Source organism: Juglans regia, chromosome 1 (genome assembly GCF_001411555.2).
Source record: "Juglans regia cultivar Chandler chromosome 1, Walnut 2.0, whole genome shotgun sequence".
In the NCBI taxonomy this organism is placed as follows: Eukaryota; Viridiplantae; Streptophyta; class Magnoliopsida; order Fagales; family Juglandaceae; genus Juglans; species Juglans regia.
In genome coordinates, this window is record NC_049901.1 from 14,403,549 (window position 1) to 14,414,770 (window position 11,222).

General features: G+C 40.1%; 1 protein-coding gene across 1 annotated transcript; it reads left to right on the top strand.

Moving 5' to 3' along the window:
* Nucleotides 1-663: 663 nt before the first annotated feature.
* On the top strand, nt 664-1,892 carry LOC109013255 (heavy metal-associated isoprenylated plant protein 23). Its single transcript, XM_018995290.2, has 2 exons — nt 664-1,188; nt 1,340-1,892. Exons 1-2 carry the CDS (start codon nt 1,032-1,034, stop codon nt 1,636-1,638), a joined length of 456 nt encoding a protein of 151 aa, XP_018850835.1. The 5' UTR covers nt 664-1,031; the 3' UTR covers nt 1,639-1,892.
* The last annotated feature ends 9,330 nt before the right edge of the window (nt 1,893-11,222 follow it).

The window sequence follows — 11,222 nt, forward strand, 5'->3', positions numbered from 1 at the left end:
ATCAATGAATCTCATTATCTTTTAGTTGTTTTCCGTATTTATAAATTTGTTGATGGTATTTTAAACGTTGTGTTAGGGCCAAAACAATATTTTTCAAAATGAATTAAAGAAATTATTTATAATCTTATGATTTTCAAGGAAGAAAAAAAAAAAAAGAAAAAAACTCAAAATGACATGCGAAAGACGCTCCCGCCCGCTGACCAATTAAACCCAACCAACGCGAAAACAGCTCGCCTCTCGACAACAACAGCCAAAAAACAGGAGCTTCGAAGACAGCTCCACACGTAAAAAGGAAGCCAGCTCCTACTTGTCCACTCCTGCCATCTCTGCCGTTGGATAATTTTTAATATATCAATAACTAACATGTGAAAAATTAAATTTTTTTATAAATTTTTCTTTAAATACATCTAGCATTTTTCTTAAAAAAAAAACATACCTAACATATAGGGTCGAAGATTCATAAATATACTCAAATTCTTTCTTGCACCCTAAGCATAAGGTTTCTGTATTGGGATTCGGAACCCCAGGATTCAAAACCAAGGTCTCAGCAGAAAATATCAGGGTTTAATTAAAGTTTATGTTTACTGTTCTGTTCCGGGCCCACTACCTTTTCTCTGTTTGAATATAATTTAGAGCTTATATAAGCAGCAGGCCTGTGCAAAGAAAGACATCAGAGCAAGTAAAGAAGTTCAAGAAGACAGCAGTCTTTAAAGCCTATTTATTTGTTTGTTAGAAGGCAAGGAAGGAATACATTATTTGTAGAATACATTATTTGTAGGTTAGTTCTTTGCAGCTTCTCAGGGCTCCGTCTTCTTTTCTATTAAATCACCTTAAAGACATTCCCCATATTTAAAACCAATCTGTGTTCTGTTGCCATCTCCTCCGTGACCAACTCTGTTTTTTTCCATCTGCTTTTTTGTTTCTCAAAAACTTTCTGGGTTTTTTCTCTTTGACCTGTCGAGCTCGTGAAGCTCTTGAGTTCATCTATCAAATTAAAGAGGCTTTTCTTCGAAGGGATTTTAAAACAGAAAATGGGAGTTGGAGGAACTTTGGAGTACTTGTCTGATTTGATGGCCAGTAGCCATAAACACAAGAAGAAGAAGCAATTGCAGACTGTGGAGCTGAAGGTCAGGATGGATTGTGATGGCTGTGAGCTTAAGGTCAAGAAAGCCCTCTCTTCGTTAAGTGGTACGTTGCATTTCCCTTCCAATCTCTTCTTCCTACGTTGCATTTTTCTTATATTCCATGTCCTTTTTTCGGTTCTTTCTTTCTTTTGCTTGTTACAAATGATAACAGACAGCTATATCTGATTAACAAAAGAAATTCTATGCTTTGGCAGGAGTCAAATCAGTGGACATAAGCAGGAAACAACAGAAAGTGACTGTAACTGGATACGTTGAAGCAAGCAAGGTGCTGAAGAAGGCCAAGTCAACAGGGAAAAAGGCAGAGATTTGGCCTTACGTTCCTTACAACCTAGTGGCTCGGCCTTACATTGCTCAGGCTTATGACAAGAAGGCACCTCCTGGATTTGTCAGGAATGTAGAGAACACTTCCAACACTGGCACTGTGACAAGATATGAAGATCCCTACATCAATATGTTCAGTGATGACAACCCCAATGCATGCTCTATAATGTAGCTAAAGAAACAATTACCAGACCTTCCGTCTGTAAGCTAATCCATGTTTTCATTTCTTTTTCTTCTTCTATGGAGGGTAATCATGAGCAGAAACTATTCTGTAGTTTTGCAATTTCAAAGAGTGGTTTTTGTGGGCCTTGAAGCGTGGAATGATTATTTGGTATTTGGTGGGATGCTGCGTTGAGTTGTTATGAGGTACCTATTGTATAGCTACACTCGGTTGTCGTAATCCATGATGTTATGGTTTCTCTTTTCTGCCGGGTGACTTTGGCTTGTCCACAGCTGTAATTCACCTTAAATCCAAGTGCAAGCTGGCTGCTATACGTAGGTAGTGGCCATGGATGCTTGCTATATCTAGGTAGGGATTATTTCATAAGACCAGAAAGAGAGCTGAATGGACATATAAAAAGGACCCACCCTCACATGCCAAGGTCTTTGATGACACTCCAAGATACAAATTACATAGGCAATGAGGCATGAGAAAGATAAGCAGAGATTCTGAGTTACCAAAGCACAAATCGTATTGGGAACAAAACAAAAAGATGCAAATAATATATATTATCAGTCAAAATGGCTTTTTGATTGCCAAGAAATTCTAACTGTGTAACACTTGGGCTGAACTTGGAATTTCAAAGAAGGGTTTTCAAAAGATCCCTTGGAGCTTGCTAGAATTCCGAAAAGATGATAATCCAGAGTTTAAAATATATCAAAACCATCTGGCAGCTTCTTGAGAGAGCTGAGGTAAAGAAAAGCATATCTTGAGCTACACGTAGAGGAAGAATCATCTTTACTTTCGTTTTCGCTTTTCTATTACCAGCAGCTTTTCCTTTGATCCAACGGAAACGTAAAGGGATGATATCAATCCCAAGAAGGGAGAGATTCACGTGCAATACCTCGAGTCTCAGAAAGCAAATCCATAGTTTCTCCATCAATAATGAGCAATGAGGTTCAACTAATATAGAAATGCAATGGAATGGGCACTTTCCTCTACTGCATTCCTACCCTGAAGGCAATCTTTGATTCATAATTTCTTCAAGAGTACTGCTAGAGTCACCGCTGATAGCTCCCGCTCGCTCTAGCAAATGTTTTTTTATGTGTTTTTTTTAGTTATTTTTTATAGGTATTTTTTTAATACTTTTAAATATTTTAAAAAAATAAAATAAATTTAGAACATTATTAAAAAATACTTCTTTAATCATAAAGTAAAAACAAAATTATTAAAAAATACTTCCTGATTAAGGATGTATTTTTTAATGATATTATGAAATTTTTATTTTTTTAAAATATTTAAAATTGTTACAAAAATCTATATAAAAAAAATTACAAAAAAATATGAAAAAATACATACTAGAGCCGGCGATAGCTCCCAGCGGTAGTTCTAGCATTTTTCATCTCTTTAATCCCATATCGTGATTAATAAAAATTGCTGCTCGTTTTTCTTTTTTAGTTTCTTCTTTCAATTTTAAAGATATTTCTAAATACAAATGAACTATCTACTTTCTTTTTTTCTTTTTTAAAAAAACAAAAAAAAAAAATTAAACCTTCAATTGCTGCTCAATAACCGCTATTTTATTTACTTATATTGCTGCTCCATAACCACTTTTTTTTTCCTTTTTCTTTATTATTATTTTTTTTTCACTTTTGAAGATGTTTATGAATAACCTACGCAGCCGGCATCAAGATTGAATGCAGATTTAGGGTTTTTTTGAATCAACACATACATGGCTTCTCCACATCAATCATACACGTAAAAATAACGTTTTTTTTTGCTCTTCTAGGGTTTCAACTTCTTCCTAGTTTTGTACTCCGTTTTGGCTGCATGGCAACTGTTGCTGGCCTACCTCCCCTGGCAGGTCCTCCATGGTCATTCGCTAAACTAGTCTCAGCAGTGCCTCAACCAACGCCGTAGATGGTTGTTCCGTTTCGTAACCCAAAAATCCATCGACGGCAAACTGTTTTTCACTTTTTCCATGGAGGAGATCGATAAAACGGTTGAACATTTTCAGTTCTCAATGGTGGTTAAATTTCTCAGGTAGAGGCCTTCTTTGGATACCATTCGAGCCTTCATTAGGAATCGATGGGGTTTGTAACTTTGTCATCCATTCCAGTTGTTTTTTCCATGCAACGGCCTCATAATGTTTTTATTCGTATGGCAAACAAGATAGATTTTAACAAGGCTCTGTCAAGGGAATCATGCGACATGGATGGAGTCCCTTACTGTTCCTTTGCATGGAAGCCAGATTTCGATGAGTTTTTTAAACCTCCTAGTGTCCCGGTATGGGTGTTTCTACTGGGACTCCCACCAACTACTACCATGCCTCTATTTTGAAGATTTTTTTGGCACCGTTTGGAAGGTTTATCCGCTGTGACAATTCGACGACTTGTGCAATGAGAATCGACAGGGTTAGGGTGTGTGTTGAAGTTGATTCTTCAAAAGAACTGATTTCGCATTTTTGGATTGGCCAACCTGATTTTCCGAGTAGCAAGATGCAGGAAGTTGTTTTTGAAACCTTGCTTGCATATTGTTCTTTCTGCCATTGCCAAGGACACAATCTGAGAACTTGTAGAAACGATACTGATAAAAAAAAATAAGCAACAAGGAGGAAAAATCTGGGTGAAAAAAGGAGCAAAAAAGGGTGCTGAAAAAGAGAAGGTTGAAGGTGACTCGGTCCTGCATGACTCAGTACAAGTTGAACAACGGCTAGTGCTTTTTGAAGGTGTTGTGGTGGCTGAGTCTGAGCAAGTGGAATAGAGGATAGTGAGTGATTTAGTGCAAGGCGAACAAAGGACAGTGAGTGATTTAGTGCAAGGCGAACAAATGACAGTGCAAGATGATTTTCAGAGGGAGTCCTTGATAGATACGGTGGGTGCAAATGTTGGTGATGGTGCTACAGTGGATCCTTCAATCGATGGACTACACTCTAAGGATTTTCCTTTCTCAGGAGCACAGGGTTTGAGTAAATCGGGAGAGGTAGTCAGTAACGTTGGCCAGGAGTTTGTCGTTTGCGAGTTTGAGATGGCAATACCATTGGAGGGTCATTGAAAGGGGCTTTCTTTGGTGCATGCGTTGGGCCTAGATGGTTAGGGCCTAGATTGTGGACTTCTTGCACCACCATCAGAAATAGAAGAGGTTGGGCCCAATCATCAAATGACTCCAATTTTTATGAAGACCAGGTTAGTGCAAGAAATTTTGATTTTGTTGCTAATGATGTAATGATTGAAACTGAATTGAGGGATGAGTCCCAATTAGACTATGAAATTGAAAGAGACAAGATTAAAGAAGACATGAGAAAATAATATTGCACTTACTCCAAAGAACACAGTAAATTGTTTCGTAAGTTACAAAAAAGGAGCTCTACCTAGTGGTCACTCGCCCTTCCAAACTTAATTTATGATTAGTCCTATATTATTTTGGAATAGTAGGGGAGTTGGTACTTTGCTTCTATGCTTGAAAAAGATGACTAATAAATTTAAGCCTAATATTTTAGCTTTGGTTGAACCTTTTATGATGGAGGATAAAATTCTAAAATTTTTGGGGAGGTTAAGTTGTGATTCTTTTGTTGTAAATGAGGTGCATGGTGGAAAAAATTGGCTGTTGTGGAATTCTGTTGTTTCTGTTCAATTGATGGTTGGGTCTAATCAATTCCTTATGGTGAAAGTAGTGGAGAATGGGCATGCTTATGTTCTTACCATGTGTATGCTAAGTGCAATCAATTAGAAAAGAATGCGTTTTGGTGGGATATGGTAGCTAACGGTCTTGGAGATCTTCTTGGATTATTTGTGGTGATTTCAATATTATCAAAGATGATTCAGAAAGAAGAGGTGGTCATCACAGTCATTTCGATGTGATGAAGGATTTTAACCCGTGTATTCAAACTTGTGGCTGGTTGGACATGTCCTATAAAGGCTCCCGAATGATTTGGTGCAATGGTCAAGGTGGCCTGGCTCGCTACTGGGCGAGGTTAGACAGAGTTTTCATTGATTCTAATTTTCTTAATTTTTTTCCTAATGTGTTTTATCAAGTCTTCGATCGCACTACCTTCGATCACTCTCTGTTGGTGATTCAATTGGGTGAGGATCCTTTAAGGTATGGCCCTAGTCGTTTTTATTTTTAGTACATGTGGACTGATCATGTTTCTTTTCTTCGTATGGTTGAGGGGGTGTGGAAGCAAGATGGGAATGGTATTGGGCTTTTAAAGTATCTGGTAAATTGAAATGGGTTAAAATTGCTTTAAGAGATTGGAATAAAAATGTTTTTGCTAGGACTAATATTATTATTAGTGATTTAGAGCATCGCATTGATCATTTGGGAAATCGTCTTCAAGACCATGTTTTTGTTGAAGTGGATAATGATCTTTTGGTTGCCAAGATGGAGCTTTCTACTTGGATGAGTAAAGAGCGCCTTTCTCACATGGCTAAGAAAAGTTGGCTGATAGATGGGGATCAAAAGTGTAAATTTTTTCATGCTTATCTTAATGCCAAGTACCATAATCAGGTGACTGATATGTGCTTACCTGATGGTACTTCTCTTAACTCGCCGCTTGATATTCATCAAGTTGTTGTTGAGTACTATAAGTAGTTTTTTGGAGCTGGTAGCAGTAGAGTCTTGCCTTCTCTTAGTGACTTGGTTTCTCTTGTGATCTCCGATATGTAGAGCCTAGCTTTTTGTAGTTTCCCGTCCCTTGAGGAGGTTAAAGAGGCACTTTTAGTATACCCATTGATAGCAGTCTTGGACCAGATTGGTTTGAGTCTGGGTTCTTTAGGTTTTGTTGGGACCTGGTTAAAGAAGATTTACTAGAAGCCATTTCTGATTTTTTCCAACACCATTAGCTTCCTAGATTTTATACTATTTCTTATAGTCTTGATTCCTAAAGTGGATAAGCCTAATGGGTTTAATAAATTTCGACCCATTAGTCTTTGTTCGATGTTTTATGAAATTTGTGCTAAAATTATGGTGGGTCAGATGACGACTTTGCTTGATAAGATGATTTATCAGGTGCAAGGGGCTTTTCTGTTAGGGACTTTAGTCTAGTCCCTATACACTATGTTGTCCTTGCCTTGGTTCTTTTTGTGATGACCATTGTCTTAGCCCTTTTGCTTGGTCTTTGATCAATAATGGAAATGATGAGTTCCTAGGTTGATGAAGGCATGGTGTTTAGTGGTGAAATGATGATGATGATGATGATGCGTTCAGGTGATCTAAGTGATAATTTGGTGTGTTTGATGCAATGTGGAATGGCTTGAAGGTTGCCTTTGATTCTGGGGCCACTTGGATGATGCTTAGGGGTGGTATGATGAAGTGAAGCTAGGATTTTGGGTGGTGCCTAAGGGGGATTACGAAATTGGGAAGTGATGGGCTAAAGTTGGAGTCTAGGATGAGTTGCTAGTGTTTGAAAGGAGGAATTTGTGGTGTTTGAATGAGTTTAGAGTTGTTCCTTGACTTTAGGGATTGAGTAAGGTAAGATAAGGAATATAAGTTTTGGATATGGTAAGAGAATGAAGTTGGATGGTGTTTGAATAAGTTTAGAGTTGTTCTTAGAGTTTAGGGATTTGGAGATGGAAGATAGGATTTGATTATGGCAAGAGGATGGGGGATCTTTGGTAGGATTTGGGAGGATAGAGATGAGTGAGCTATGATTCCTAAATGGTAGGAGTTAGTTTAGGGATTGATTGGGTTTCGGTTTTGGAAATAGAAGAATGATTTGGAAATTGTTGACTTGAGTGATTCTAGGAATGGTGAGATTTTAGGAATTGTGTGGTTTGAGTGATTTTAGAGATTTGATTTAGAAGATGAGATGAAGAGTCCAAAAAGGTAGGAATTACCTTGTTGGACTCTAGAGTTTAGTTGGATGAAGGGATGCTAGGGTTATGATTCCTAAAGTTTAGGAAATCCTTATAGAAGGTTAGGGTTTCCAACTAGGACAAGAGATGTGTATGGAATGATGGAGGCATTGTACTTTCGGTTAGGGCTAATGTGGATGGAGGAAGTCTAATTTTGGTAAGTGGCAAATATGGAATTATGGGATTGGAAAGATGGAGGCTTAGGGAACTTTAGCTATGGCAATTGGTGGAATGTATCGAAAGTGGATTTAGTTTTTGGTCTTAGATGACTAAGGAAAGATGATGCCTTTTTTTTTTTTTTTGGTGTTTATGGATATTTGAGAAAGCAAAGGATATGAAAAATATGGCTTAGGATATGTTTGACATGCGAGAAAATGCAAGAAAAATATATGAACAACTAGAAAAGATAAGAACAATGTATTTTTGAATATAGAATGGAAAACATAACAAGAGATTGATAAAATGAATCAACACCTATTCACGAATTGCAAGTAAGTGATTCAACATATATTCCTGAATTGTAAGGTGATGAATCAAAGATAGATAAATAGACAACACCTATTCACATATTGTAAGGTGTTAATCATCTCCTTGAGATTTACAAATTTCAACCAAAAGAGCCCAAGTGCAAAAGCACCGAAAATGTTCTTTAAGAACACACCAAACCGTTCCACAAAGGAAAAATGTCAAATTCTCCAAAGATATAAACTAAGATGTTGAGAGTTCTATTTATAGATATTACAAAGTGAAAATCCCAGTAGGTCCCTTGAAAAATAAAATAAATATATAATTAAATAAATAAGTGATAGTGGCGTGGGGCCTATGGGGGCCCACAACATTGGCTCTTGGTGGCCTTGGCTGGCCTATGGCATGGGCCATGGGCATGATCTACATGGCTGGCAAGGTTGCTGGAGTGTGGCTTGCATGGCCCAACCATGGGTTGAGCGTTGGCATGGCTGGCATGGCTGCACACAGGGCTTGCTGATGGCGTGGATGACATGCGTATGACTGGCATGGCCCAAGTGTGGGCTTGGGTGCTGGGCTAGTTGTTGGGTGGCTTGGGCACTAGATGTGTGGCTTGGGCACTAGATGTGTGGCTAGCATGGCCTGGGCGCTGGGGCTAGGGGTGAATACTGATGTTTTCGGCGTGGTTTTTAGGCAAAACCGACGCTGACTGACATTTGAAAAACTGTGAGAGCAACCAACCATAACCGGTCGATGAGGAGGAGGAAATCGATCGAGGCGGTTCTCGGTCAGGGTCGATTCTCCTGGCGGCGAGATTCTACTAGAGAGAGAGAGAGAGAGAGAGAGAGAGAGAGTTGCAGATGAGATCGGGAACTGGAAGAAGGTTGGGGAAGAAGAAGACCCCATACCGAAACGACGTCATTCTACTTACGTTTAAGTGAAACGGCGTCGTTTCAGACATGTTTTTTTTCCTTATGTCCTTAATAAAATGATGCCATTTGGTTTAATATCAAACAACGTCATTTCTATTATCTGTTGTATACTTATTGGGATAAAATGACGTTGTTCCATTTAAACTTAATTGGAACGACATTGTTTTGATTAGGGTATATTTAAAAAAAAAAGTTTTATTATATCGGTCGGTTTAGTGGTTCGGTCCAGCTTCAAACCAGGATCGAACCGCTGAATGTCGATTTCTTCAATTTTCCATTGCATGCTGGCCGGTTTGCGTCGGTGGCAGCCGGTTGCGTCGGTTTATGTACAGCCTTAGTTGAGGCTGCCTGGGTGCGCGTTGGGGCTGCTAGCCTGCTACTGGGGCGCGTTGGGCTAGCTGCATGGAGTTGTTGGCCTACTGACATGGCCACGGTGGGATGCTGTTGATGCTAATGGGAGTGTGCTGGGTTGCTGCACTTTGGGGGTGCACGTGCAGGGCATGTGCGTGCTGTGCTGCGCACAGGCTGCTGCTGATTGCCGTTAGCAGGGTTGTTACTAGCCTCCCTGGGCGTGCCACGGCAGGGGCCATGACATGCCTATGAGGCTGTCAAGGGCATGTCATGGCAGGGGCCATGGCATGCCTGTGGGGCTGTCTTGGGCATGTCATGGCCAGGGCCATGGCATGTTCGGGAGGGTATCTTGGGTCATGGCATGCTTGTAGCATGTCTGTGGTGCTGACATGGGCGTGCCATTGCATGCTAGCGATGCTGTCGAGTGCATGCCATGGCAGGGGCCTTGACATGTCTGTTGAGATGTCATGGACGTGCCTTGGCAGGGGTAATGGTGTGCTTGTGGTGCTGTCTGGTTGGTGCCATGGCATGTCTGTGGGGCAGTCCTGGGCGTGCCGTGGTAGGGGCCATGGCATGCCTGTGGGCTTGCTGATGGGTAGGTTGATGGGCGCTGAGGTTGCTTGCTGACCATGCTGATGGGCTGCAACTGGGTGCTCTGCTGGGCATGCCATGGTATGTTAGCGATAGTGTGAAGGCGTGGCTCGTGGGGCTGTTAGGGTATGTCAACGACAGTGTCCTGGCATGGCCCGTTGGGCTGTCTAGGCTTGTCAGCGACAGTATCAAGGCATGAGCCATGAGGCTGTCAGGGCATGTCAGCGACAATGTTAAGGGCTGTCAGGGCATGTCAGCGACAATGTTAAGGGCTGTCATGGCATGTCAGTGGTAGTGTCAAGGGGCTGTCAGGGCTGAGCCATGGCACGGTCAAAAGGGAAAACGTGAGACACGTTCTAATTGACTCGTAACATTCCTAGAATCTTCCTAGGGTATACACTAGACCCCTAGGGAAGTCCTCCAATGCTGGGCTTGACCCCAAAAGTGGCCTGATCTTGGCTACCCATGCATGCCTAGGACCTTGTCCTATGGCTATTTGTGTTAGGGTCTTGTCATTTTCTCATTGGGCGTTGTATTTTTGAAAATATTAGTTTTATTGCGGAGATGGTCCATTCCATTCATAAAAAGCCTAATGGGGGTAATGTTTTGGTTAAGCTCGATATGTCCAAGGTTTTTGATAGGGTGGATTGGAAATTTCTTCTTCATGTCTTGGCGACTTTTGGTTTCTCTCCTCATACTTGTGATCTTTTTATGTCCTGCATTTCTACACCTTGATTTTCTATTATGATGAACGGTACCCCTTTGAGCTTTTTTAAATGGGATCGTGGTTTGAGGCAAGACGATCCTCTTTCGCCTTACTTATTTATTATTATGCAATAGGTGCATTCTCGTGTACTTAGAAAGTCCTTTGAAAATGGGAAAATTGACCAGTTTACTCAGGCTAGAGACATTCCCCTTATTTCTCATTTTATGTATGCAGATGATATTATCATTTTTGCAAATGGTAGTAATAGATTCATGAGGAACTTGACCCAGGTTTTAAATCTTTATGAATCTTGGACAAGTCAAGTCCTTAGTAAAGAGAAGAGTGTTATTTATTTTTCTAAAAGAATCTCTATTCATAGAAAAGCTGCCCTTTTGCATATTACTGGTTTTTTTGAAGGTTCTTTTCCTTTTAAGTATTTGGGTTTCCTATTGTGGTTGGGAGGCTTAAAGTTAGTGATTTTGGTGAGTTGCTTGGAAAAATCAATGAGAAAATTACAGGTTGGAAGATGAAACTGCTTTCTGTTGGTGGTTGGACTATCCTTATTCGCCATGTTCTTTTGAGTATGGCTACTCATCTTATAGTTGTTTTATATGTCCCTCATACTGTGATCAGGGTTTTGAATAGGATTCTGAGTTCTTTCTTTTGGGGGTTTTCTGAAGGGAAAGGAAAGAGGAAATT